Below are 24,484 nucleotides of genomic sequence, written 5' to 3'. Positions count from 1 at the left end.
AATTGTCTTCTGCCCCACATGACATTCTACAGGAGGTAATAGCAGTTATTGAAAGGTTTATAATCCTGTTCTATGATCGAACCAGCACATCCACAGACAGAGACCAAGCTATAAGGAAGTTATTTGCAAAGAGGCACAATGTGCAGTCAATCCCTCCAACAAAGGCTGCCCTAAAGGAGCATGTTAGAGGGCAGTCTATCAAGGAGGCCATGTATGGGGTCAGATGCTGGTGTCAACACCAGAGCTTCCTTCACCTTGTAGATGGGGCAGGTCAAAGACATCTGAGGGGCATTTTGGACATGCCTGCCTGATGCAGGCCAGTCCAGCTATGAACTTATCTCCTGCAAATTTAAGAAGGGTTGTGTTAAGCAGAGTTAATGGCAAAAAAGCTGCCTTAGACTGCACAGCTCTCTGTTACTGTGGAGGAGATTGCTGAGAGTCTTCCACGATTGACCCCATGTTTGTACAGTTACTATTGTCAGTTAGGCCTATCTTGCATTGTGAACTACCAAATAGGCTAAATACTGAAGTTGCCACTTGAATTCCTAATCATAAAAATGTGTGATTTCCCCCAATATCATTCATATCACAGGAATCCATGCGACTTTGAAGCAGTAATTATTTTCAAACCAGTCATGGCGGCCATCTTGAAAAATAACAGCCATCTTGAAATGTATTTGTATCATTCATGTGCAAACTCCAAAAAGGTAAATACATGTAGCTAACTATATAATCAATATCATATTATAATCAACACACAAAAGAAAATTCACATGGAAATGGTAGTCAATGGCGGCCATTTTGAAAAATGGCTGCTACAGCCGCCATATTGAAAATTTGCCATGGCCCGATATCACATTTTTTTTGGACTGTCTTTGGCTATAAGTGTACCAAATTTCACGCTTCTATCACAAAGTGCACGATTCTTTGGAATTTTGCTGTTAAGCCGCCCCGCTATGCAAGAAAATGCAAGAATTGACCCCAACCTAATTATTGATGGTCGCCCTCTCCTTGATAAAAAATGTAATAATAAATTCATAAGGAATGCTATCAATGCTAAAATGAAATGTTCTCCAAGAGGGAAATTCTTCTGGGATGAGTTAATTGATGATATTGACTGGAAAAAAGCATGGTTACTGCCTTATAAATTTTGCATCTCTGATAAGATTAAAGAAATACACTTTAACATTTTACACAAAATCTACCCTTGCATTGCAATGCTATCTAGGTTTATGGATATGGATAGTAAATGTTTCTTCTGTGATATGGAGGATTCTATTGCTCATGCATTTTGTGAATGTAATGTTGTGCATTATTTTTGGATGGACTTGAGAAACCATTTACCTAACTTTCTTAGTGTCTCTTACCTATTCACCAAAAAAGATGTTCTTTGTTATTTTACTCAGTGTAACAAATCTGTTGAATTTGTGACCAATATCTTTTTTCTCTCATGTAAATTCTTTATGCACAAACACAGATTTTCCAAAGTTAAGCAGAAGTTTAAGGCGTTTCTACTCAAATTCCACTATCTTCATCTCTCAAAATTGTTAGACAAAAAAAAGGAACTATTTCTTCAATATTATGACAGCCTGATGAATGTATAACTTTAATATCTATCTAATAGCTATATGAATGTTTTTCCTTATCAGTGAATGCACAGACTTTATGTAATTTATATTCTCTGCATGACCAATGAATGTACTTTTTTTGTTTTTTTATGTTTTTTTTTTGTTTTTTTGTTATTTTTTTAAATTATTTTTATTTCTCCTGATTGTTCTTTGTTTCATACATTTCTCTGGTTCATGAAATCTCTTTTTGTCTGACCTCATGATTGTAAATGTTCCTCAATTGTCAATAAAGTGTTATGAGAAAAAAAAAAAAGGGACGGATCTGAGGTTTATGAGACATACATATCACTTCATGGGACCAAACTACATGTGGCATGTAGATTCGTACGATAGGGTGAAACCCTTTGGCTTGGCCCTCTCAGGATGTATTGATGGCTTTTCAAGTTGAATCATGTGGCTTGTTTGTGGGGCTAACAACAACAACCCATTGGTGATCACTTACAATTATATTCAATGTGCCAAGAGTGTTGGTGTGATCCTAATGAGGCTAAGAACTGACTTCGGAACAGAAAATTGGGCAATGGCAGATAAACAATTCACTCTCCGCCACGAGCATATCAACTACTATGCACTACTGTGCAGGCTCGTCGAGCCACAGTTATGAGTGTTTGCATAACTGTGGCTCATCAAGCCACAGTTATGGCTCATCAGCAGGGAATCAGCGTCTTGAGTCGTGGTGGTCCTATTTCAGGAAAGGAAGGTTAGTACATTTCTTTTTGATGGATTAAAATTACGGTTTTGTACATCAGGGCCCGTATTCACAAAGACTTTTATCTTAACGTTAAGAGTACTCCTAAATCGGACTAAAAGTTTTTATATAGGAGTCGTTTCTTAAAAGTAATTCACAAAGCCGCTGAGATCTACTTTCAGTTATGAAAACAGTGAACTCCTAAACTAGAAGTGACTCTCTGTTGCTATGGATGACGTCATTTTATAAGGACGCACTTAGAGGCGGTGACAACGGTGATTGGTTGTTGAGTGACAGAGCAGCCCATTGAAAAGTTGCATAGGCTACGCAATGCATGAAGTGAAAATAAGGAAGTTGCTTTCAAGCCCATTACAAAGCCTATGAATAGATATTGGATAAAGAAATGTATTTATGAGGAGAATTAACCCTGTAAGACCCAAATATAGAAAAACCCCCCCCCAAAAAATATAAAAAAAAATAAATAAATAAAATAAAATAAAAATAATAATTTGGACAAAAATTACAAAATAGAAGATTGCGATTAAAAACGTGACAATTGATGATTGACAAAAGTCCTATTCGTATTGGACTAGTATAACCTGGGGACCTCCAGTAATTTGTAATAATTGTGGAGGTCGTCTGTAATCTTAATCCCGTGCGAATCTGCCATGTCTGTTATTTGTAAAGAGTAACGCACTGCAAATTTCCTACCATATTTCACCAAACACAGAAGTCATGTGATAATATTAGTCCCATGCGAATCGGCATCTCTGTGATTTGGGGTCGTTTTTTGTTTTTCTTAAGGTTTTTTGTGTTTTTCAAGCCTTTTTTCTGCCTTTTTCCCGGTTGAGAATTATGGAGGCTGCTTTGGGAATTATGAATGAAAGTTTTGACAGCATTTTGGGTGCAAATTCAGGAGGCTCATCAGAAGAGCGAAATCTTGAAAGATGATTAGATGGATTACATGCATGGCAGCATGCGGTAAGGAACATTTTTCCATCTTTCAACAGGCTCACCAGTTATTATATTAAAAATATCCATATCTAACTATTGTGCTGCTCCAGCAAGGGCTCCGGTGCGATCGACCCGGGGGATAATGTCAGTAAATTTGAGTTAAAACACATACTTCGCTTATGCCGTGCGAATGCGCCGCACCAAACACAGACGTGGTGGGATAATTTCTAAATCACTTGAGGTCCCCAGGTAATACTAGTCTCGTGCAAAGAGCTGCATTTTTCCCGTAGCCAAATACCGGAGTGTTGCCAAACATTTAAACTCCGGTGTTATTGGATTGTTTCGGTTGGTTGGGTACGTTATTGCGTCCCTCACCAACTCAACCACAACTTCAATCCCGTCATGGTCCGTCTGACATCGTTTTAATAATTCCCTGTTATTTAGCGTCTCCAAAACATTCGGCTGGGACCAGGTCTTAGCGAGTTAGGAGTCCTCTGGATTGCTTCTAAGGTCTCCCAGACTTAGGTGCTACTTTTAGGCTTAAAATGTTTTGTGAATAACTCTTATTTTCAAAAATTAGGAGTCCTAAAGTTACGACTGACACGCCCATTATTTTTAGGAGTTGCTCCTAAATTCGCCTGTTAGGAGCTACTTTTAGCCTTAAGATTCTTTGTGAATACGGGCCATGAACACCATGACTTAATAAGATTCTGCTTCAGGGATGTTCTGCAGAAAGACCTGGATGAATGCACCTACCTCTGGAACAAGCACAGGATTCGACCCTCCAGACTTGCATCATGTACAGGGGGGATTCCAAACGAAATCTATCTCTTGCCTCACAGGTAATCAATATCAACTCAGAATGAACTGACCATATACATTCTTATAAATATGCAAAGTGTTGTATTATAGCATAACAGTCATGGGAAATACATTTGGATCATTACAGATGTAGGCAAATTATAACCTTCAATTTATAGGCTAGTTGTCCCTGCCTGTGTTTACCTTCACGTTTTTGTCTATGAAGGAACAAAATCAAAGAATAATAATTTGAAACTGCGTTTTCTACATTTTAGAGACATGTTTTTATTTTTATTTTGAATTATATTGTTGTCTCACTGTGCAGGTCTGGATCAAGGGACAGAGGATTGTTTGTTGAAGACAGGGAACTTCATATGTTTCTTGAGTCGGAGCAAACTATGCATCTATGTAGTGGTCCTGACATTCAGGATTATCTACAACAGGATGTGGAAACAAAATGGATTACAGCAGCCACATGATTGGGAGTCAGCCTCAGAACTATACATTACTTTGAAGGAAATAGCTGGGCTATAAATATGGACTAATATACAAAAACAGGCTACTGCAGCCCACTGGGCCCTGGACAGCACCTTCAGTGTAAGGACAGAGCACAGAGCAGCTCTAAAAAGGGTACACTGACTTGTAGTTAAGTGAAATTCGCCACAACCCAGAAGACAATCTGTTGTTAAACAACTTGTTTATTGCAACTGTTATGAACTTAGAACTTTATTGCCTGTTCTACTTGGTAACTTATTCTATCTTCCACACTTTTCAGAGACATCCAAAACCTGGCGAGTTTTGAATACCAAAGTCCATATTTGCTTTGAAAAGATTGTATGTTTGCAAGAGTGGAAGTGTGGTTGTGTTGGCACATGTATTTGCTAAGGGATACATGGACTCCTTTGTAAATGTGATGCATGGATGGGGTGTCATTCCTGCAGGTGGGATATACTTCAGGCCTGTGGAACACATCAACACCTCCCTTAGCAAAAAGTAGTTTATTCAAGTGTACAACAAGTATACTTATTTTATACTAAAACTGAGGCAGTATACTTGAAGTGTACTTTTCATATACTATATTTTATATACTTAAGAAAAGTATAGTGAAGTATACTTGGCTTATACTGAAAAGTATAAAGAATAGTCTAGGACTAAGTACATTAATACTTAGACTTACACCTATACTTTAATACTAAAGCTTATACTTGTACTTTAGTATACTGTAACGCCCCTTGTGGACTGTGGCGCAAAGGCTCTTGGGTATTCTGTTGTTGTTGGTGTAATTATGGTTCGTGAATGTGGCTGTGAATAAGATGATGTGTAAGACGGTTGCAGGTTAATTCACATCCTTGTTCTGTGGTCAAATTGTGTCGAGTTAACAAAGATGATAAAAATGTTGGCACCGTGAGTGAAGGGGTGTTTTTCCGGGAGAGACTTCCCGTCTGTTAAGCTGTTGGTGTGCGTGGTAATAAATGGCAAATGTCTGGCGAGAACTTGCCAAATTACAAGCACTTATACTTAGTATATCTTGATGTAAGTACAGATTAAGGTCAAGTCATTGACTTGTGATTACATTTAAGTTAACAGAATAAAAATGTTTTTCACTACACACATTTGCATTGAGGTATTACCCCTGCTATAAACTTATATGGTAAACTAAAATGTGGAGTAGAAGTATATACTTAGTACACTAGTAGTATATAGATGAGTGTACTTGTATACTTGAAAGTGTACTTCTGTAAATTCAAAATGACCTTATAAAGTATACTTAAAGTATACTTTTATAAACTTAAAATGTTCCAATTTAGTCCGAAGAAGTATTAAATTAGTATATTTTCTAGTACGCTACAAGTACACGGTCCATAGTATACTTGCTATACTTATACTTATACTCAAGCATACTTAATAAAATGAACTTCAAGAATACTACTTTTTGCTAAGGGCTCCAGTGACACAGGTCCTTGTTCTGTAAAAGAAGCAGTCATTAGATACATTTGCATTCATGTAAAATCAGATTTTATTATTTAATCAGAGCAATATTTTACTTCACAAACTTTCACAGTCCATAATATAGTCTTCCCATAAACTGAGTGCCAAGTTGTCCTCCTGTTGCTCCCTGCTACACTGAGCTGTGGTATAAAGAGTTGTTCCAGTTATGTAGCAGTCAGCCTCTTGTCCGTGTTACACAGCACTGGAGCAAGTACACCAGGATGTTGGCAAAGTGCATCAAGAAAGTGTAGGCTGGCTAGTCCTTGTTTGAATCTATTAGAGGATACAGATTAGTGAGTTGTTGTAGGCAGCAAAACCCAGCGTACATTTATTTTGTGAGAACATACAAGGTAATTACTGTAGGCATATTATTTCAGGACATAAACAGTGTTTTTATAAGCCCTGAAACAAGCTGCTGATTCAAGCTGCCCCATTCAACATATTCAGTCTGAAAACATTTAGCCTTACCTTTCAATAACACTGTAATTTCTGTCAAGGATGTACCATTTAAGATATTCTGCCACAACTGAGTGTCTGTCTTCTACGGACCTGACATGCCTGAAGCATCCAGCAGTTTGAAGCAAGGAGCTGTGCTTCAGTAATATGTCTTGCAGAGACTCCAAAGAACCTGCCCACTCAATCTGAAAAAAAAAAAAGAAGAAGAAGAAATATATATATATATATATATATATATATATATATATATATATATATATATATATATATATATATATATAGAAAGAAAGAGAAAGAGAGAGAGAGAGAGAGAGAGAGAGAGAGAGAGAGAGAATTGATATTTTAAGGCCAGGACAAAATAAACAGAACTTTAAAATATAGTTACATAAAGAGGAATGTGGTTTCAATGTTTTTAGTAATGCATACTTAATCTTTGAGTTTTATAGTGTTTCTGCACAGACATTTACATAAGGGCCTCATCTTTAAAGTACCTACTGTACTTATGAGAATTTCAATAAACAATCCATTTATGACAATGCCCAGTGTAGTCTCTTCGTCATACCTCATTAAGGGCGCTCCCTATCGCATCATCTGTCACATCCTTCACATTTGCATAGAAACCAGGTTGTCCAACAATATGGTTCACCAGATCCCTGGAGAGAAAATGTGGGCCTGGTCCTCCATGAACTATGGACACAGCTATCATCTTCCCTGCCAAGAAATACTCATCCACTGTGATTGCTGGGGGGATGCGCAGGGTGGAAAACAAACATCATTGAGTTGTGTACATCACATAACAAATATAAATTCAGTATCTGGAGGATTAAGAAAGTAAGGCACTTTAAAATTTGAATCCTGCATGTTTACTGGTTAACATCGAACTATTCAAAGTCCAGGGCTGACAACAAACCTGTAGCATTGTACACCAAGTACCGGCTCTCCGAGGGACCTTCAACAATGGGTCGAGACTGCAACTCGCTCATTAGAAGTGAAAGAAATTCTCGTTTAGGACCTCCAGTGTCTATTCCTTACTCAAAGGAGCCTGCATCGTCACTGAACTTCACAAGCAAATCCGATTTTTCAGAGAAACGTGAGCGTCTGAACTCTCTGAGCGTGTGATATTGAATCTGACAGTTTTGTGGCCAATGGCATCTGCTAATTCCACAATGATCTCGGCTGCAGATATACCTGTGTCCCTATGACAATAGATACAGAACAAAATAGAGAAGTATATAAAATACTTGTTCACTTCTCATGGATACTAAGGAAATCAAATTCATTTTTATAATGAACAGAAAAAGTGGAAAAATGCAACCCCTTATGTTAACATTATAGAGTACTTCAGAGAATATTTTGCATCTGACCTGGTTTTTCCACAAAAAAGATATATTCAAAATGTGTCTGAACTTCATGCTGAACTACTTTACAGATTATGTCTCTTACTTCACTAAGATGTCCATTTTTCAAATTATTTATACTGGTGTAGGTTTTTTAATAAACATGGATTAAAACAAATAGGCTGCCATGTCCAGCACTGATGTGGTCCTTTTAAAGATCTTCTGTTATTGACTTCATAATGGTGATAAAAAAGGTCCAGTGATTACCACTAATAAGACACAAAATTCACAAGAGTGCAGCCAATAATACTTACTTTGCTGTTTCTGCAGGGTCAGTGCTTATGAGTATAACATCACAATCTTGACTGTCGTCCTCATCTTCCTCAATTACAATAGGAGCATACAGCTGTGTGTACTCGCAGCAAATAACAAAAATGTAATTAATTATGATTCAGCAGACCCAAAAGCTCTACTCACTACCTTAGAGTAGTCTTCTTTCGTCCTCCAGTGTAGTACTCCAATGGGTCATCAGTGTCCAAAATAAACATCTGATTTGAGATTAACATGTCAGCATAAATATTCAAAAATATGACATACTGTGTGAAAGCTGTGCTGTAATTGTACATTACATTACAATAATATCTAAATGTAATAGTTTGACATTTATTTATTTGATTTGATTTAAATAATCTAATAGCAATGTCTACAGTAACAGTCTAATGTATTAATAGTGCTAAACTATGTAATTATAAAAAGGTTTTACATCGATTATAAACAATAAAATCGGCATAACTACCTCTTCCATTACAACCCGATCTGATGCCCCTGAAGAGCTGCTTGAAAACAAACAGAAATGAAAAAGTTAATGCATGATTGTTTGCAATAAATTACATTGATATGACAATGACATGACTTTAGAAAAGTGATTCGCTTGTTTGGGAGAGGACTAGATGTGCAGGTGGAGCAACTTTGATGTGAAAAGTAGCACAACAGAAGGTTGCAAGGGTCAAATCACAATATATTGTGGACTTCTCAAAAACTAAAAACATGTAAGAGCAAAAATGCAATTACCCCATTTCCATCAACTGTTTGCCACCGAAGGGAAAATAAACCGCAAAACCGTACCACCATGGCTGGAAAATAGTTTTGTCATATACCTACATAAGATTCACTCTTTAAGTGCCTCAGTGGCCATTTGATTTGATTTTGATAACATTTTTTTACTTGAACAAAGGGCATTATTATTTACGTCAAATTCGCCACTACACTGCCGATGCCTCCTCTCATGAAGACAAAAAAACAACATGACCAGGTCAAAACCAGATTGAAACATGGGTCTTTTAGTTTGATATATATACAGGAAGAAGCAGCATTCGGTTGACCAATGGTGTAACTTCCTCTATATGAGTTATCTGCTGCCCAGCTCTCTAAATATCAGCATCAATCATTAACAACCCTGACCACTTCTGAATGTCTGTCAAAAATATGTTGCACTGAAGAGAATCTGGAAAGGACCTGTGTGGTATGTGAGCCATTTAATCGCCCCAAACCCTCATTCTGTGACATCTCCTGTGTAACTAGTGTGGAACAGTAGCCAGAGGTTTGGAGGACTAAGCATGAACGATCTGCTTCTGAAGGGACCAGATGTTCTTAACCCAATCAGAGCTGTTCTACTGAAATTCAGAAGCGGTGTGTTTGCAGCCCTTGGGGACATCAAAAAGATGCATAATTCAGTTTGGCTAGAGGAGCGTGAAATGCACCTGCACAGATTCTTGTGGAGAGACAGTGACCATCAAGAAATGAGGGAGTATGCCATTACCAGAGTCAATATGGGGGACAGACCAGCCGGGTGCATAGCTCAGCTAGCAATGCGGGAGACTGCAAGATTATCCCACTTTGCTCACTGGCAGGAGGAACGCAGGGTTGTTGAAGAGGACAGTTATGTGGACGACATCCTGACCTCTCACAACAGCCTAGAGGGGCTCGACAAAATCACACAAGGAGTGAAGGAAATCGTGGCAGCCGGAGGCTTCTTCCTCAAACTGTGGATTCTGTCAGGGCAAAGTGGGAGGCAAAAGATTGCGGTAAAAGCCCTGAAAGGAAAGGGGCCTGAAGGTAAAACAATAATTCTTCCAAATCAGACGAGGGATGATGACAACAAAGCCCTAGGTGCTGGATACCTGCGGAAGAAGACATTCTTTACGTGTTAACTTCAATCAACTTCTCTAAAAGGAGGAACAAAATTAGACTTGGTAAGGACCTCCTCAAAGAGGAAGTGAGGCCAGAAACACCTAACCCACTTACCAGAAGAGTGCTTCTCAGTCAAGTAGCTGGACTTTATGATCCAATGGGATTTGCAGCACCCGTCAAGCAAAGGGGGCCCATTCTGGTGAGAAAAGCCTTCCAAGAAGGAGGGGGTGGAAAACTGACCTGAGAAACATGGGATAGTCCACTATCAGACAACCTCAGAGAAGAGGCTATCCAACTTTTTGAAGACTATGTCGAGCTTAGGCAAATCAAGTGCTGTAGGAGTCTCACACCAGCCCACTGGAAGGGAAAACCATGGGGCGTCACTTTCACCGATGGCAGTGACAAAAGCTAGGGTGCTGTTATGTACCTAAAGTGGGAAACAACACAAGGGGCCGATGTGAGATTTGTGGAAGCAAAAGCCAAGTTAACACCTCTTGATCAGAAAGGAGAAGACGTCAAAGCTGAAATGTGCAGAGCTGTCTTTGCAAGCAGATTAGGGAAATACTTTGAGAGACATGGAAAGATTGAAATAGGAAGGTGGATCCATCTTTTGGACAGTCAAACAGTCCACCACAATCGATCTGTTCGGGCCTTATGAGGTGAAAGATGAGGTGAAGAAGAGGGTCAAGCTTAAAATCTGAGGCATTTTGTTCTGCTGCATGGCTTTAAGGGCAGTGCAGTACAGCCCTCAGAGGACACCCAAGAAAGCTATGGTCTGACCCTGGCACAAACTTTGTTGGAGCCAAGCCTGCACTTGAAGACCTTCCTAGATATTTGGAGAAAATTGACAAGTCTGAAGTTGAAGACAGAGCTTCAAAACATGGGACAGAATGGTGTTGGAAAATCCACCCAGCAGCCTCCCCTCCCCAAATAGGAGCAGCAGAGGCAACAGTCCGAGTTGTAAAGAGAGCATTAAGCAACCTCGATGGGGTTGGAATCTTCACGTGGGGAGAATTCCAGACATTCCTCTTCATGGCTGCGAACCTAGTGAATGAGAGGCCGATCGATGCAAGAGCACAATGTCAAGAGGACTCAATTGGAAACATCAGCCCTAACTCTCTTTTACTGGGGCGGACTGGCACGAGTGGAGATCAAGGAAATTTCCAATTCCAAAATTTGCTGTACAAAAGACTCAGAGCCATCGAAGAAGAGGTAAACAAGTTCTGGAAGAGGTGAAGTGAATTGGCTGGACCTAACCTCTTCATAAGGAGCAAATGGCACACCAAGGAGAGAAATGTTGCAGTGGGGGATGTGGTGTGGCTGGCTGATCAAAATTCATTGAGGGGTCAGTACAAGATGGGAAGAGTAGTCAGTGTAAACACTGACAAGAAAGGAATCATGAGGTATGTAAATGTGAGAACTTCCCCAGAAAAGACTGCATGAAACCCCCTGCAAGGATTCCCTCTACAGTTCTTCATAGGGATGTTAGACGCCTGGTGATCCTGCTCCCAACTGAAGAACAGCGTGACCTTTGAAGCTGATTGTGACCTCCTTGGGTTAAGTAACCAGGTGGTCAAGTGGGAGGTGTTAAGGCAATTTAAAGAAATTCTGCATTTGTGTTTATGTAATGGTTTTGAATTTATTTTGCAGCGATTTATGTCTTCCCCACCAGGGGGTGACGTCAGTTTCAGGTCAGACTCCTAAATGCAGGTAGGGAGGCCTGAGGCTGGCGAGATAGAGCTGAGGTAATAAGTAGGCTCAGAAACAGGTGTGTCACTTCTTTGTCACACAGACAGTGTTTGGTGGCATCACCACATGGAGACCTCAGACACGCCGGTGGTGAGAAAACTTTAATTTAATCATATAGAAGAATAAAATAACTTTAAGTTAGTAGGGGTGTAAGAAAATATCGATACACTTAAATATCGCAATATTTTTTTTCATGATACCGTATCGATATTCAACAGCACTGTAATCAATTTTTTATTAACAATTAACATGCAAATATTCACAGTGTTTGTTCATTTTTGTGTTGCAATTAAACCTCTGGCCGCTAGTTGGCAGCAGTCATTACGTCCTCCGCGCCAAAGGAACAATGAAATCCCGCCGATGACTGAGAACGAGAGGATACAGCCAGTCCAGCAGCTTTTAAAACTGATGTTTGGGCTTATTTTGGTTTCAAAACAAAGGAAGGCAGTTACGACTTCGACTAGAGCCATGCGGTCTGTAAACTCTGCAACGCCAGAGTCAAGTACTCGGGCAATACTACATATTTGCGATCACATGTGGCGAGACACCATGACAATGTAGCATTACAGGCTAACGTGAAACGAGTGGATCCTGCTCAACAAACTATTCAAGAAGTTAACTTTTCGAAACTACCAGCGACCTCAACTCGCACAACCAAGACAACACAGTCAGTACTTTCTTTTATTTGCAAAGACATGCGCCCTCTGAGTGTTGTGGAGAATGAGGGATTTCGTAATATGATGAAAACACTGGAGCCCTGTTACACCATCCCTTCCCGACAACACATCACGGACATCGCTCTCCGAAGTTGTATGGACAAGTCAAAGCGACGGTGCTGGACTCGCTCAGCTCAGCAGAGAGAGTCGCTTTGACGTGCAACGCTTGGACTTCGAGGGCCACTGAATCGTATGTAACTCTTACAGCACATCACATAGATGACCAGTGGAACCTCAAGTCCCATGTACTGCAAACCCAAGCCATGCATGACAGTCACACGGGGGAACACATAGCAGCGTTACTGAATGAGGCTCTGACTGAATGAGGATTGGATGGAAAAGATCCCATTGTTGTTACAGATAATGCATCGAATATGACTGTTGCGGAGAGACTCGCAGGCTTGACGCACATACTGTGTTTTACACACAGCCCTAATCTGGCATCACAGAGAGCACTGAAAATACAGTCAGTGGCGCGACTTCTCGGCAGGGTCAGAAATGTAACAGCCTTTTATAGGCGCAGCACACTAGCCAGTGAACAGTTAAAGCAAAAACAGCGCCTACTCCAGCTGCCAAGTCATAGGTTGATCACAGATGTTATTACAAGATGGAACAGCTCTTATGAGATGATAGAATGATTTTTAGAACAGCAACCAGCCATCTGCGCAGCTCTGCTTTCAGCAGAGGTCAGGAGGAGTGAAAAAGATATCTTCACATTAAGTGAGTCTGATATCCCATGTGCAGAAGAAGTGCTCAGGGCACTCAAGCCCATGAATGATGCCACCCTGGTCATGTCAGAGGAGAGCTGTAGTTCACAGGTTTAAGGACCTGCCCTTCCTGTCTGAAGCAGAGGCCAGTGAGATCTACTCCAGACTGACCAACGCTGTGGTGGCTGTGATAAAGAAGCAACAGAATGTAAATAAATAAATTAATATATTACACTTGGAAAAAATACACTGCAGTTATAACTAAGTGCAAATCTGAGTAAATTAAGTATATTAATGACATATGGTTAAGTTGCACTTGGATAATTATGTATTAAATACAAATATAAGTGTGGAATAGGATGAATCTAGGATTTGAATTTTGGCTTTCGGTGACATTAATACTAGTTGGATTTGATGTTTTTTTTTTCAGCTGCAACAGGACACTGACAAACAAGGGGAGAATGTCCCAGAGGAAGCTGATCACCCACCTTTTGAGGACAGCCCTGCTTCCATCCCTCAGCCACCCCTAAAGAGACCAAGGACCTCATGTGCATTGGCAGACTTGCTTGGTGCAACGTATGCCACTGGTGACAATACAGCACCAAAATCAGCAGATGATGCTGCCGCAGCTGAGATAAAGAGGTTTAAAGATGAGACCCCTTTGCCTCTCACAGGAAGTCCTCTGAGTTGGTGGAGGGACCATGAACAGGAGTACCCTCAGCTATTCAGAGTAGCAAAATGTTTCCTGTGCATTCCTGGAACAAGCGTCTCTGCGGAGAGAGTTTTCTCTTCCGCAGGAGACATTGTGAATGCACAGAGAAGCGTCCTGAAAGCTGGGCATGTGGACCAGCTTGTATTCCTCCACAAAAACCTTGAGATTAAAAAATAAGCACTGACATACAAACTGGAACAACAGGTAAAATCCAGTATCTGAGACTGTTTACCATATTTAATTTTGTTGAGTCCTGCAAGCTTTTATTTATTTAGGCAGATGGGTAAATTCCTTTATTGAGATTACACTGAAAAGTGGATGTTGCAGGGCTTTGTACTTTATTTTTTCAATAACTGTTTACATTTTTTGTTAATATTTTAAGAATCCTACAAGCACTTTCATATTTGATTATAGAGAGAGAGTATATGCTGATTTCTTTGTGGTAACAGCCAGAAAAAGTGTTATGACGTTTGAAGGTATAGAGACCATATTTTCTTTTGATAACCACAAGGCTTAAATGATCGTGTTTAATATTAATATAGTGGCACTGGTGGTTTGAGGTCTGAAACATCTTAGGATTTATCCCTTTTTTTCCTTTTCATTCTTTAAAGTCATATAGACCATCTGATTTAGAGAAAGATGATTTGATTTGAAAATAGACCATGAACATAAATATCGGGTTTGGAACATATTTCAATCATTAAAGTAGTTAAAATTGGTTAAAATGCGTTAATTTGAGTTAAAAGTATTAATTAGGTTAATAATTTAAGCATAAAGCTTGATTTAGAATGAGTGGGTTTAATAATTTAATACTGTTTAAGACCTATTGATTTTGCATGATAAAATTGAAGTGATTTAAATCATTTAATTAATGAGAAAGTGTATTAATGAGTTCGATTAGTTAATTCTTTAAAGTAATTAAGTCAATTTAATAATTTATTCATGTTCAGGTATTAATAAGGCGATTGATTTTGTACTTATTTAATGAGTGCCTGATTCTTTGTTTATTTTCTTTGAGGTTATTAACCTGCTGCTGCTACTGCTACTGTTGCCGCATCCCAGTCGAGATGAATAAAACAAGTAACTAAAGCAAGCTGAGTTGTGTCCAGCGTTCTCTGTTGACCTCCAGGCCTCGAGCGAGTTGGGGCAGGCACTGATGCCGGGAAAAAGGGAGGATTAACTTGACATGCACTCACCAGTGTGTTGGCTAGATCAACATCTGTGGGAAATTTTAATAAAATCTCAGAGTTGAAGTCAGAAATGTCTGACACTTGATTTTTGTTTTGGTTTTTTGAGGAAAACTGGCAACAAAAACAAAGTGTTTACAAATATTTTTGCACTTGTTTTTTTGTATTTGAGGAAAAGAAGCAATTATTTGTTTTATCTATTGTTATTTGAATTATAGTGCAGACATACAATTATAAAAAAAATACTCAATATAACATATAACAATTACTCCAAGAATATTTCTGTGGTCTTGAGCATTTATTTGTCACATTTGCATAATTTTCTATAATAAAAATATCATAGCTATTCAACCATCTTACTTAATGCAGCCCTATTACTCTAATTTCAACCCTATTACCATATCATTTCAATCAAAAATAATCATAAATGACATTCTGAGCTCACAAGGGTTTGACTTTTTGTCCTTTAAGCAGCTTAAGTAATGATATGCATGAAGTCTTATAGCAAATATTTGAAAACAAATGCTGAAATTAGTAAAGTGACACATGCCATTTTTGAAAAGTCAGGTATAATAGATTTTTAAAGTTGCATAAATGAATTTAAATCAACTCAAATCGGATGTCAAATGGTTATTCAGAGTGAATGTAATTTCCTTCACCTTATGGTAAAGGAATTACATTTAAAAAGTGCATGTATGTACTTTTTCAAGTTCCTGAGTGTTGGTAACAGGGTTGTGCCAGATTTAGTAAATATCAAATGAAACATGTAATAGCAAAAAATCATTTCATGCCTGAGATGAGCCAATAAAGCTTTTTATAGTTTAATGCCTATTATTGATGAATATGTCAAATAGAAGGTTAATTTTTCGAAAATTCCGAAGCCCAAATGTCTTCCAATTCTGGAATGACCCCAATTTGGCGCCGCCCAAAGTTCTTCTCTATGGCCTCGCCGAACTCCTCACACACCCGCTGTTTTGCCTCTGCCACAGCTGCGGCTGCTGCCCTTCAGGCCCTTTGGTACCCCAAAACCGCTTCAGGAGTCCCCTGGGACAACATATCCCTGAAGGACTCCTTTCTTTTTTCTGCTTCTTTTTTTTCCCCTCCTTCTTCAGTCGGATGGCTTCCCTGACCACCTGTGTCCGTTCAGGTTCAATATCCCCAGCCTCCACAGGGATGCTAGAGAAGCTCCTTCGGAGGTGGGAGTTGAAGGCTTCTCGGACAGGGGCCTCCCCAAATGTTCCCAGCTTGCCTGCACTACTCGTTTGGGCTTACCAGGTCTGTCCATGGGTTTCCCCTGCCACCAAACCCAACTCACCACCAGGTGGTGATCAGTTGACAGCTCTGCCCTTCTCTTCACCCGAGTGTCCAAAACACACGGCCTCAGATCAGATGATACGATCACAAAATCGATCATTGACCTTTGGTCTAAGGTGCTCTGGTACAACGTACATTTATGAGCATCCTTGTGTTCAAACATGGTGTTCATCATAGACAGACTGTGACTAGCACAAAATCGGGGAGGCCGTTACTCCCAATCACGCCCCTCCAGGTATCTCCGTCATTGCCGTTGTGTACGTTGAAGTCTCCAAATAAGACCGCAAAGTCCCCCACTGGAGCCCCATGCAGGGCCCCAGCCAGGACCTCCAAGTAGGCCGCATACTCCAAACTGCCGTTTGGTGCATATGCACGAACAAGAGTCAGAGTTTTCCCCCCAGCCCTTAGGCGTGGGGAGGCGACCCTCTCGTCCACCAGCTAACCCTAAACTCCAACACTGCGGCGCTGAGCCAGGGACTTGTGAGTATCCCCACACCTGCCTGGTGCCCCACACCTTTGGCAACTCCAGAGAAGAATAGTGTCCAGCCCCTATCCAGGAGTTTGGATCCAGAGCCAATGCTGTGCATGGAGGCAAGCCCTGCCAGATCCAACTGGTAGCTCCGATTCCTACCTCCCAAAAGAGGTGATGTACCACCTCTGCCACCCAGGTCTGGGTCGCCGAGTCCCGTCACCACCACTGCCACCCATGTGGCAGTGCACCTGACTCCAGCAGGTTCTCCTGCGGATAGTGCGTCCAGGGGATGGGGGAGGAAGAAGTGCCACGTTACTCGTTTGGGCTGTGCCCGGCCAGCCCCCGTGGCAGACCCAGCCACCAGGCACTCAGTCACAGGCCCTCCATCCGGGCCTGGCTCCAGACATTGGCCCCGGGCTTCCTCTCGGCAGGGTCTCTTGCCTCACACCCCTGATTTGAAATTCAGTCATTTGTAATCAATTTCAGTTTTTAAAGCTATACATTTGCAAATCAAGTTCATATAGTCCTATGTATTTTTGTCTTTTAATAAGTTTAAGCACTTTTTTGAACTATTTAATATGCACAAAGTTAGCGAAAACAAGTAAATAAAGAACTATAATGAGTTTTTGCCTGTGTTACTCTGCTGAGGCTATCAGGGGTAATTTTTTTAAGTATTAAGAGTCCATTTTCAGCAATATCTTTAGTAAATTGGACTTTGACCATGTAAGATTTCATGATGTGGACTTCTTCTATCTTATGCTCAGCACAAAGAAATAAATGCTAGTCTGATGCCGTTGTCATTTTCACGCCCAGATCCCACGTAGCACCTACCTGAACCCCTGGGCGTGTTGTTCTTAAAATGAGGTGTGGTCAGGCGCACTGATGGCGGATTGCTTTCTTGAGGCAGCAGAAAGTGACTGTGCCATGGACCGACAAAAAGCTGGTCTAAAGTCAAAAGTGCAGTCTGTTTCCTACCATTTAAAGAGCACATTAGATGTGCCTACACAGATGGGTTTATACACTCTAATTCTATGATTTGAGAGGCTGCTTTCAGTTATGTACTGTATTTGAGCTGCATGATATATCGTTTGAGCATCGTCATAGCAATGTATGTGTGCGCGACAGTCACATCTCAGGGCCTGCGGTGTAGAACGCAAATGAACTCATCTTATTTCAAGGGTACCTGACACACACTGTGCATGCAGACTCTGCATGTGCAGTGATCCACTAATCACATTAGTTCTTATTCAATGTGCCGAAGCAGACCACGCCCCTGTACATAGAGTGAGTCGCTGGTAACGAATTGAAAAATAAGCAAGGAACAAGAGAAAATCGCCGAAAAGGAAGACTTGGTGCCAAAAAGAAAAGCAATGTCAATTATCTGGAATTATTTCAGCTCCAAGAAGGATGATATTGATGAAACACGTGTTCTGTGTCGACAGTGCCTTGCATCTGTTGCCACAATGAGAGATATCACAAGTAATTAGTTTGACCATTTACGTCGGTACCAAACAGCTCAGTATGACAAAAAGAGGTCAGATCAGTGCAGGTTAATTGTCCACAAGATAGCAGCAGTGCAGTGTAACATAAAGTGCTATTCAGGCCATCTGATGAAAATTCCTGTATTTTTTCATATCGCAATATATATCGTAGGGTTTAAAAAAAACGTAATATCACTTTTTTCCAATATCGTGCAGCCCTATACTGTATCATACGTCATGGGAAGCTAAAAGCTATAATTATAAACTCTTCCCAGTCAAGGAGTTTTAAATAATCAGTGAAGTTAATCAGCTGTTCCTTGTGCAAAAAATGTACATGTTAATGTAGGTATACACATATTGTTTCTGCTGCTGGAGGGTTGCTGCAGGTTATGTAATTTATGTCTTCCTTAGTTAGGATATATTTCTCTGTTCTCATCCCACTGGTTCTAAATAGATTACCAACAACTTTAATTTAGTGTTTTGGAATCAATTTACATACATTTCCAGGATTAGGAACAAATTCATGGGATTTCTACCATCTTGGATAATCCCAAGTGCACAAAGGTTAGCTCAAAAATGTACTCTCACGAAGAGCAACATTTACCACTTTAGCTCAGCCAACTTTGACCTGTGACATCTGGCAGATGGCCAAAGCTGGAGATATTCATGAACCAAAGTCACCAACATTGAGAAGGATGAACAAAGAAGGCATTATACTTAAATCTCTATGGAGAGGAACAAAGCAGCAGAGGTGAGGAGGAAGGAGGGCTTGGCTGGAAGGATAGTGATAAATTGTATGACAGAAAGCTTTGTTCAAAAAGCTGCCAAATCTCAGCAGGTTCTCCTCTCTCTGGTGATGAAAACCTTAGAGGAAACTGAACTCTGCTTTCCACAACTTCTCAACAGCTCCTGCAGGAAGCCAATACGTCCTCAATTTGACACCATGATTTACATTCTGCTTCCCTTCGGCTCTCTGCTCACTGCAGCACTTAACCTGCTGGTCATCATCTCTATCTCCCACTTCAAGTAGACATTCACTAATTTATTAAACTCATATAGAGTAGTAAAAAGCATTGACATTTAAGCTGTGAGTAATAGTGATCTGATCATATTTCAGTCATGTGCTCGATCTGCTGTTCTCTGAATGTTGATTGATATGATAAATGTATGCTGTTCTTCCTCTCCAGGCAGCTCCACACTCCCACCAACCTCCTCATCCTCTCTCTGGCTGTCTCAGATTTCTTCATGGGCCTCCACATGTTCCTTACAATTATGCTCATAGACGGCTGCTGGTTCCTCGGTGACCTCATGTGTACTCTGCATGGTTATCTAGGATATGTTATTGCTTCAGCTTCAGTAGGAACCATGGTGCTCATATCTGTTGACCGTTATGTGGCTATTTGTCATCCTCTGCAATACTCCAGTGAAATCACACAAACAAGAGTTCAGGTGTGTGTTTGTCTGTGTTGGATATGCTCTGTAATTTTTCAAGGTCTGATCCTGAAGGATGCATTGAAACAACCAGGCAGGTATCACTCCTGCATTGGAGAGTGTATATTGTTCATTAACTACATTGCTGTACTTGTAGATCTCACTTTTTCCTTCATTGTTCCCATTACTGTTATTGTTGTTTTGTATATGAGAATATTTGTAGTGGCTGTGTCTCAGGCTCGTGCCATGTGGTCTCATATTGCAGCTGTCACACAATCAGGGAAAGTAACTGCAAAGAAATCTGAAATGAAAGCAGCCAGGACTCTTGGTGTTGTTGTAGTTTTGTTTCTAATATGTCTCTGCCCATATTATTGTGTTGAACTTACAGGCCAAAATAACTTGATCAATGATTCATCTGCTGCCTTTGTTTTATGCTTGTATTATTTTAACTCCTGTCTAAATCCTGTGGTTTATGCCTTTTGCTATCCCTGGTTAAGAAAATCAATTAAGCTCCTAGTCACATTTAAGATACTACAGCCTGACTCCAGTGAGTTGAACATACTGTAGAAAAACTCGACATGGGCCTGAAAGTAGGCTCCCAGCATGAATGACAAATGTACTCTGTCATGGAGAAATAATATGACAGTAAAGTTATTGAATGCTGCTAAACTTATCTATGTGTTTACATTGCTTATCCTACAATATGATTTTCTTGAATAAGGAATGAGTGAAGCCACTGAATGGAGAACAGAGAACCTGCTTTAGGTTTGTTAATTTGTTTTGTAATTTTCTTACAAAGCAGCATCTCATGGATTTACTGTGTAGTCTGTAATTATCAGGACTGTAACCTATTTTTGTTGTGATGGCATCGTGTCAAGCAGGGTGGATTTTAAAGAAAAATGCAGGTTTTCATTCCCAACTTGTAGTCGTATTTTTCAGATGTTATATCCACATTAGAATAATCTTGTCTGAAAGTGCACCTTATTTTATATATGACTGAAGACTGTAACCTACAGACATCAGCAGGTACTGTGTCATCGGTGGTGATGCACGGCTAAGTCTTCAGTGCACCTATTTTGTATGTGAACACTAACAAAAACTTAAAATTACAATAATTAAGTTTTGCCAGCAGGCTCTCTATCAAAAAAAAAACAAAAAACATGTTTACGGAGGATTGTGTGGAGGGCTGGGCAGAGTGGAGGACAGGAGCCACTGCTCAGCTGCTTAGGGTCAGCTAGAAATTCTGAATTAGAGCCAGACCCGCATTTCAGAAAAAAACTTAAAGGGCTGTTATCTATCAGGAGAGACGGAAAGTTATCCCAGCTGTCAAAATGACGTGCTGTGACCACTGACTGTAAAACAAGCCAGCCTGATATTACTCATAGGTTTCTGAAGCTCTTGCGAGAGGCTTAGAGTGGACAGTACCAGTTTTCGCCATCTTGGCAGTATCTAATGGGTAAAGAAGTGAAGCCTTGGTGGACTCCAGATATTCCGGTTTGTTCTTTTCTCCTCCAGTGTCTTTTTTTTTTTTCAGGTCTCCTCTGTGTGTGTGTGTTCATGAAGTAAGAACATTTCCCCTCCATTCAGATATCTACAGCAAACTTAAGCAGCTCCGTGCTAGCTGATGCAGAGGTTGAGAAGATAGAGAAAATATACTGTAAATTTAATATTGAATTTTCCATTTTATTCTTTAATTAAAAAAAAAAAATGATATGCTTTCCTGGACTACCTCGTGCATATCCCTCCAGAAGCTCTGGCATCTGCCCAGAGCTGTCTCCCCCAGAGCTTGCCAGCTCCAGCAGCTATCGGTCTATTATCGGGTCGCTATCTTGACACTGGCACCCAGGACCGTTTCTGTCTTTTTGGGGGCCATATGCAAAATGCTGTTTAGGAGCCCCTATTTTGTGAAACTACAATAGATAGATTCCTAACCCTTTTAGGTGGTCCACAAAGATGCAACAAATATTACATTTTAAAAGGAAAACAGGCTAGAGGTGTGAAAACCTCTCTCAAATTAAAATCAAACCAAAACATCTTTTGACCAGCCCAAGCAAACTGAACTGATAGGAAATGATAGTACAAGGTAAACAATAGGGATCCTATTATTGATCCTATAGGTCAATAAATGAAACTGATGCAGTGCTCAAAATATTTCAGAATAAAGAAATATTCAAACTATATAATAGGTTACTCACTTATGTTACACTAATGAAGAAATTCATGATTTGTTTACAGTACAGTGTCCCTTTAAAGCATGCACCCAATTTTAAAGTTGTCACTTTTAAGCATTTTTCGACATATTGTACTTATTAGAGTTATTACACAAAGATAAATGACTGATGAGCACTATGTGATATTGAAGGAATATCTTTGTGTATATTTCACAGGGTATCACAAAGTGGACTGCTTGCACCTAACTGATGACCTGGTCTTGACTTATATTCTGTGGCAGAAATAACAGTCATATATATTATAGTTTACTTTAAATTGACTTTAATTTGTGTTTTAATGATTCTTATGAATTAAACAAAGTAACACATTAAAAACATAACTAAACTGTAGGACTGCAGTCAAATTTGTTCAAGTTATATTGTCACAAAAAATATTCTAATGAATGTGGTAAAGAAAGACGCAACTAACTCAGTAGAGTGAACAATAATCCACTCAGAGCAATAATCCACTGCCACAATAGTCCATATTAATCGGCAATAGGACTAACATGTATTAGTGTTGTTTAGCACATTTCACATTAGAGAACAATAAACTGAGGACACACTAAAATAATCCTAAAGTCATGTTACGTGGCAAATATTGAACAGCAGAGGAGGTCTATGATGGACCAGCAGCTCCCACTAGACGAGGATATAGCAGACATAAGAGACATCTGCCCAACAACACACCCTTCCTCACAAATGTAATGCCAACTGGTGTCCCTTCAGTCAATCAGTCTTATGGCATTCACTTGTGACATATCAATTTTATTTTAGCCCTTTCCTAAAACAAAAACTTAAGCTAGCTAAAGATTCGGCATTAGCTCCCCCTCCACCCCGCATCATGAAAAAAAACCTTACCTTCATCCTGTTAGCGTTTTTCTTCATCTAGTTTTTCTTTTTTCTAAACCAGATGAATAGGTTCATTTTGATGCCATGCAGTGAATGACCGGTACCGGCTGATCTGACCAATCAGCGGGTGTACGTATCGCCTTGGCTTGCTTCGAACGTCAATAGAGGTGCTAAAAAAATGCCAGGTACTTTTCACACCTTTTCTGTCGAGTCACTCCTCAGATATTGAGGCCAGACTAACAACTTGAGGGGGCCCATAGTGGTGCGGGGGCCCTATGCACCCGCATAGTCAACATATAGCAAAAAACAGCTCTGCTGGTGCTTTACCCTACAGCTTCAGCGAGCCATTCACTTGTCCAATATTTGCTATAAAAAATTCAAAAGACACCACAAACATGGCTGAGAAGCAAGTTCAGTGACTTGAATTAGCTGAGGTGAAGTCTCAGCCTGCATCTCATTGCTTCAATTAAAAAATGAATAAACTGAATAAACCCTGTAAGCTTCAGTTGTCTTTACTTGAATAAAGTTTATTAGCTTATAGTGACACAAATACATGGACACAGTCAAATATCAAAAGGTTTAATGTCATGGCATTTTGCAAGACTTCTACAGACTTCTAAGGCATCTACAGTCCTGTAACATAATGGTACCCTGGAGCACACGAACAATGTGGGTAACTTTCTGTCAATGTCATTTCACATTCAGTAACATAATTGGAGTCTGATATACCCAAAAGCTCTGCATTTTATCTTTACTTCTGTAAGTGTGAAGGACTCTGAGATCACCTAACAATGCACAAGTCATACATTCCTGCTGCAAATTTATACCACAGTAATCCTTAGATTAGGTTGGACCTTGGTTGAATGTGACATGATGTGACCCATACGTCAATGAATGTCAATGAATATGAACCTTCTTGCTGTCTATTTAAAATTGTACAACAGTGAATGTTGCCAACCTCTACACTGTCAATAACTCCAAAATCCTTCAACCATTACTAGTTTTTATGGTAAATTTGGTTGTAGTTATTGAGTTAATTATTAATCAGAGTTATAAGCAGTTTAGTACCTTTTTATGAGATCAATTTAGCAAATCTGCTATGTTTTCCCTTCTTCACACTGCATGAAAAGTGGGATTTCCGTCCCCGTAAACGCCCGGAAATCTCCCTAATTTTCGGCAGTAAACAATTTACAGCCTGCAAACGTCTGTGCAACATACTGACGGAAACGATCCAGGACGTATGTGGAGCTCCCGGAGGTGTGAAAGGCTCTAATTTGCATATGAATAGCAGCGAAACCACGCCTGGCCAGAGGATGTGTGGGCTGGCTTGAATGTCCTCACTCAGTATTGGATGAAACCACTACTTATAAACAAGCAAAATCACTCGTGATTGGTCACCCTGGGTCATTATAAATGTAAACCCCAGTAAGGGAAAAAAAAAAAAAAAGTATATTTCATATATATATATTTATTTATATTCATTTATTTATTCATATTTATGATATCATCAAGGACATTAATGAATTTATTGAGGAAAGGAACATTTGCCAGGAAGGTGTTGTTTATTCAAAGAAAGAGCTTTATTAGCATAAACGCAAACACACCACAAC

The 24,484-nt window shown here is 39.8% G+C and overlaps 1 protein-coding gene across 1 annotated transcript; it reads left to right on the top strand.

Annotated features, from left to right (window-relative positions):
• Nucleotides 1-19,237: 19,237 nt before the first annotated feature.
• LOC115588497 (trace amine-associated receptor 8a-like) lies at nt 19,238-20,379 on the top strand. The gene is made up of 2 exons (XM_030429140.1): nt 19,238-19,407; nt 19,569-20,379. Exons 1-2 carry the CDS (start codon nt 19,238-19,240, stop codon nt 20,377-20,379), a joined length of 981 nt encoding a protein of 326 aa, XP_030285000.1.
• Nucleotides 20,380-24,484: the final 4,105 nt, after the last annotated feature.

Source organism: Sparus aurata, chromosome 9, assembly GCF_900880675.1.
Source record: "Sparus aurata chromosome 9, fSpaAur1.1, whole genome shotgun sequence".
NCBI lineage: Eukaryota > Metazoa > Chordata > Actinopteri > Spariformes > Sparidae > Sparus > Sparus aurata.
Note: the sequence above shows the minus strand (reverse complement) of the source record. Positions and strands in the feature narration are given on the sequence as shown.

Coding starts and splice junctions, on each gene's coding strand:
- LOC115588497 (XM_030429140.1), top strand. CDS start 19,238: ATGAAAACCTTAGAGGAAACTGAACTCTGCTTTCCACAACTTCTCAAC. Junction 19,408..19,568: donor ATCTCTATCTCCCACTTCAA/GTAGACATTCAC, acceptor CTTCCTCTCCAG/GCAGCTCCACACTCCCACCA.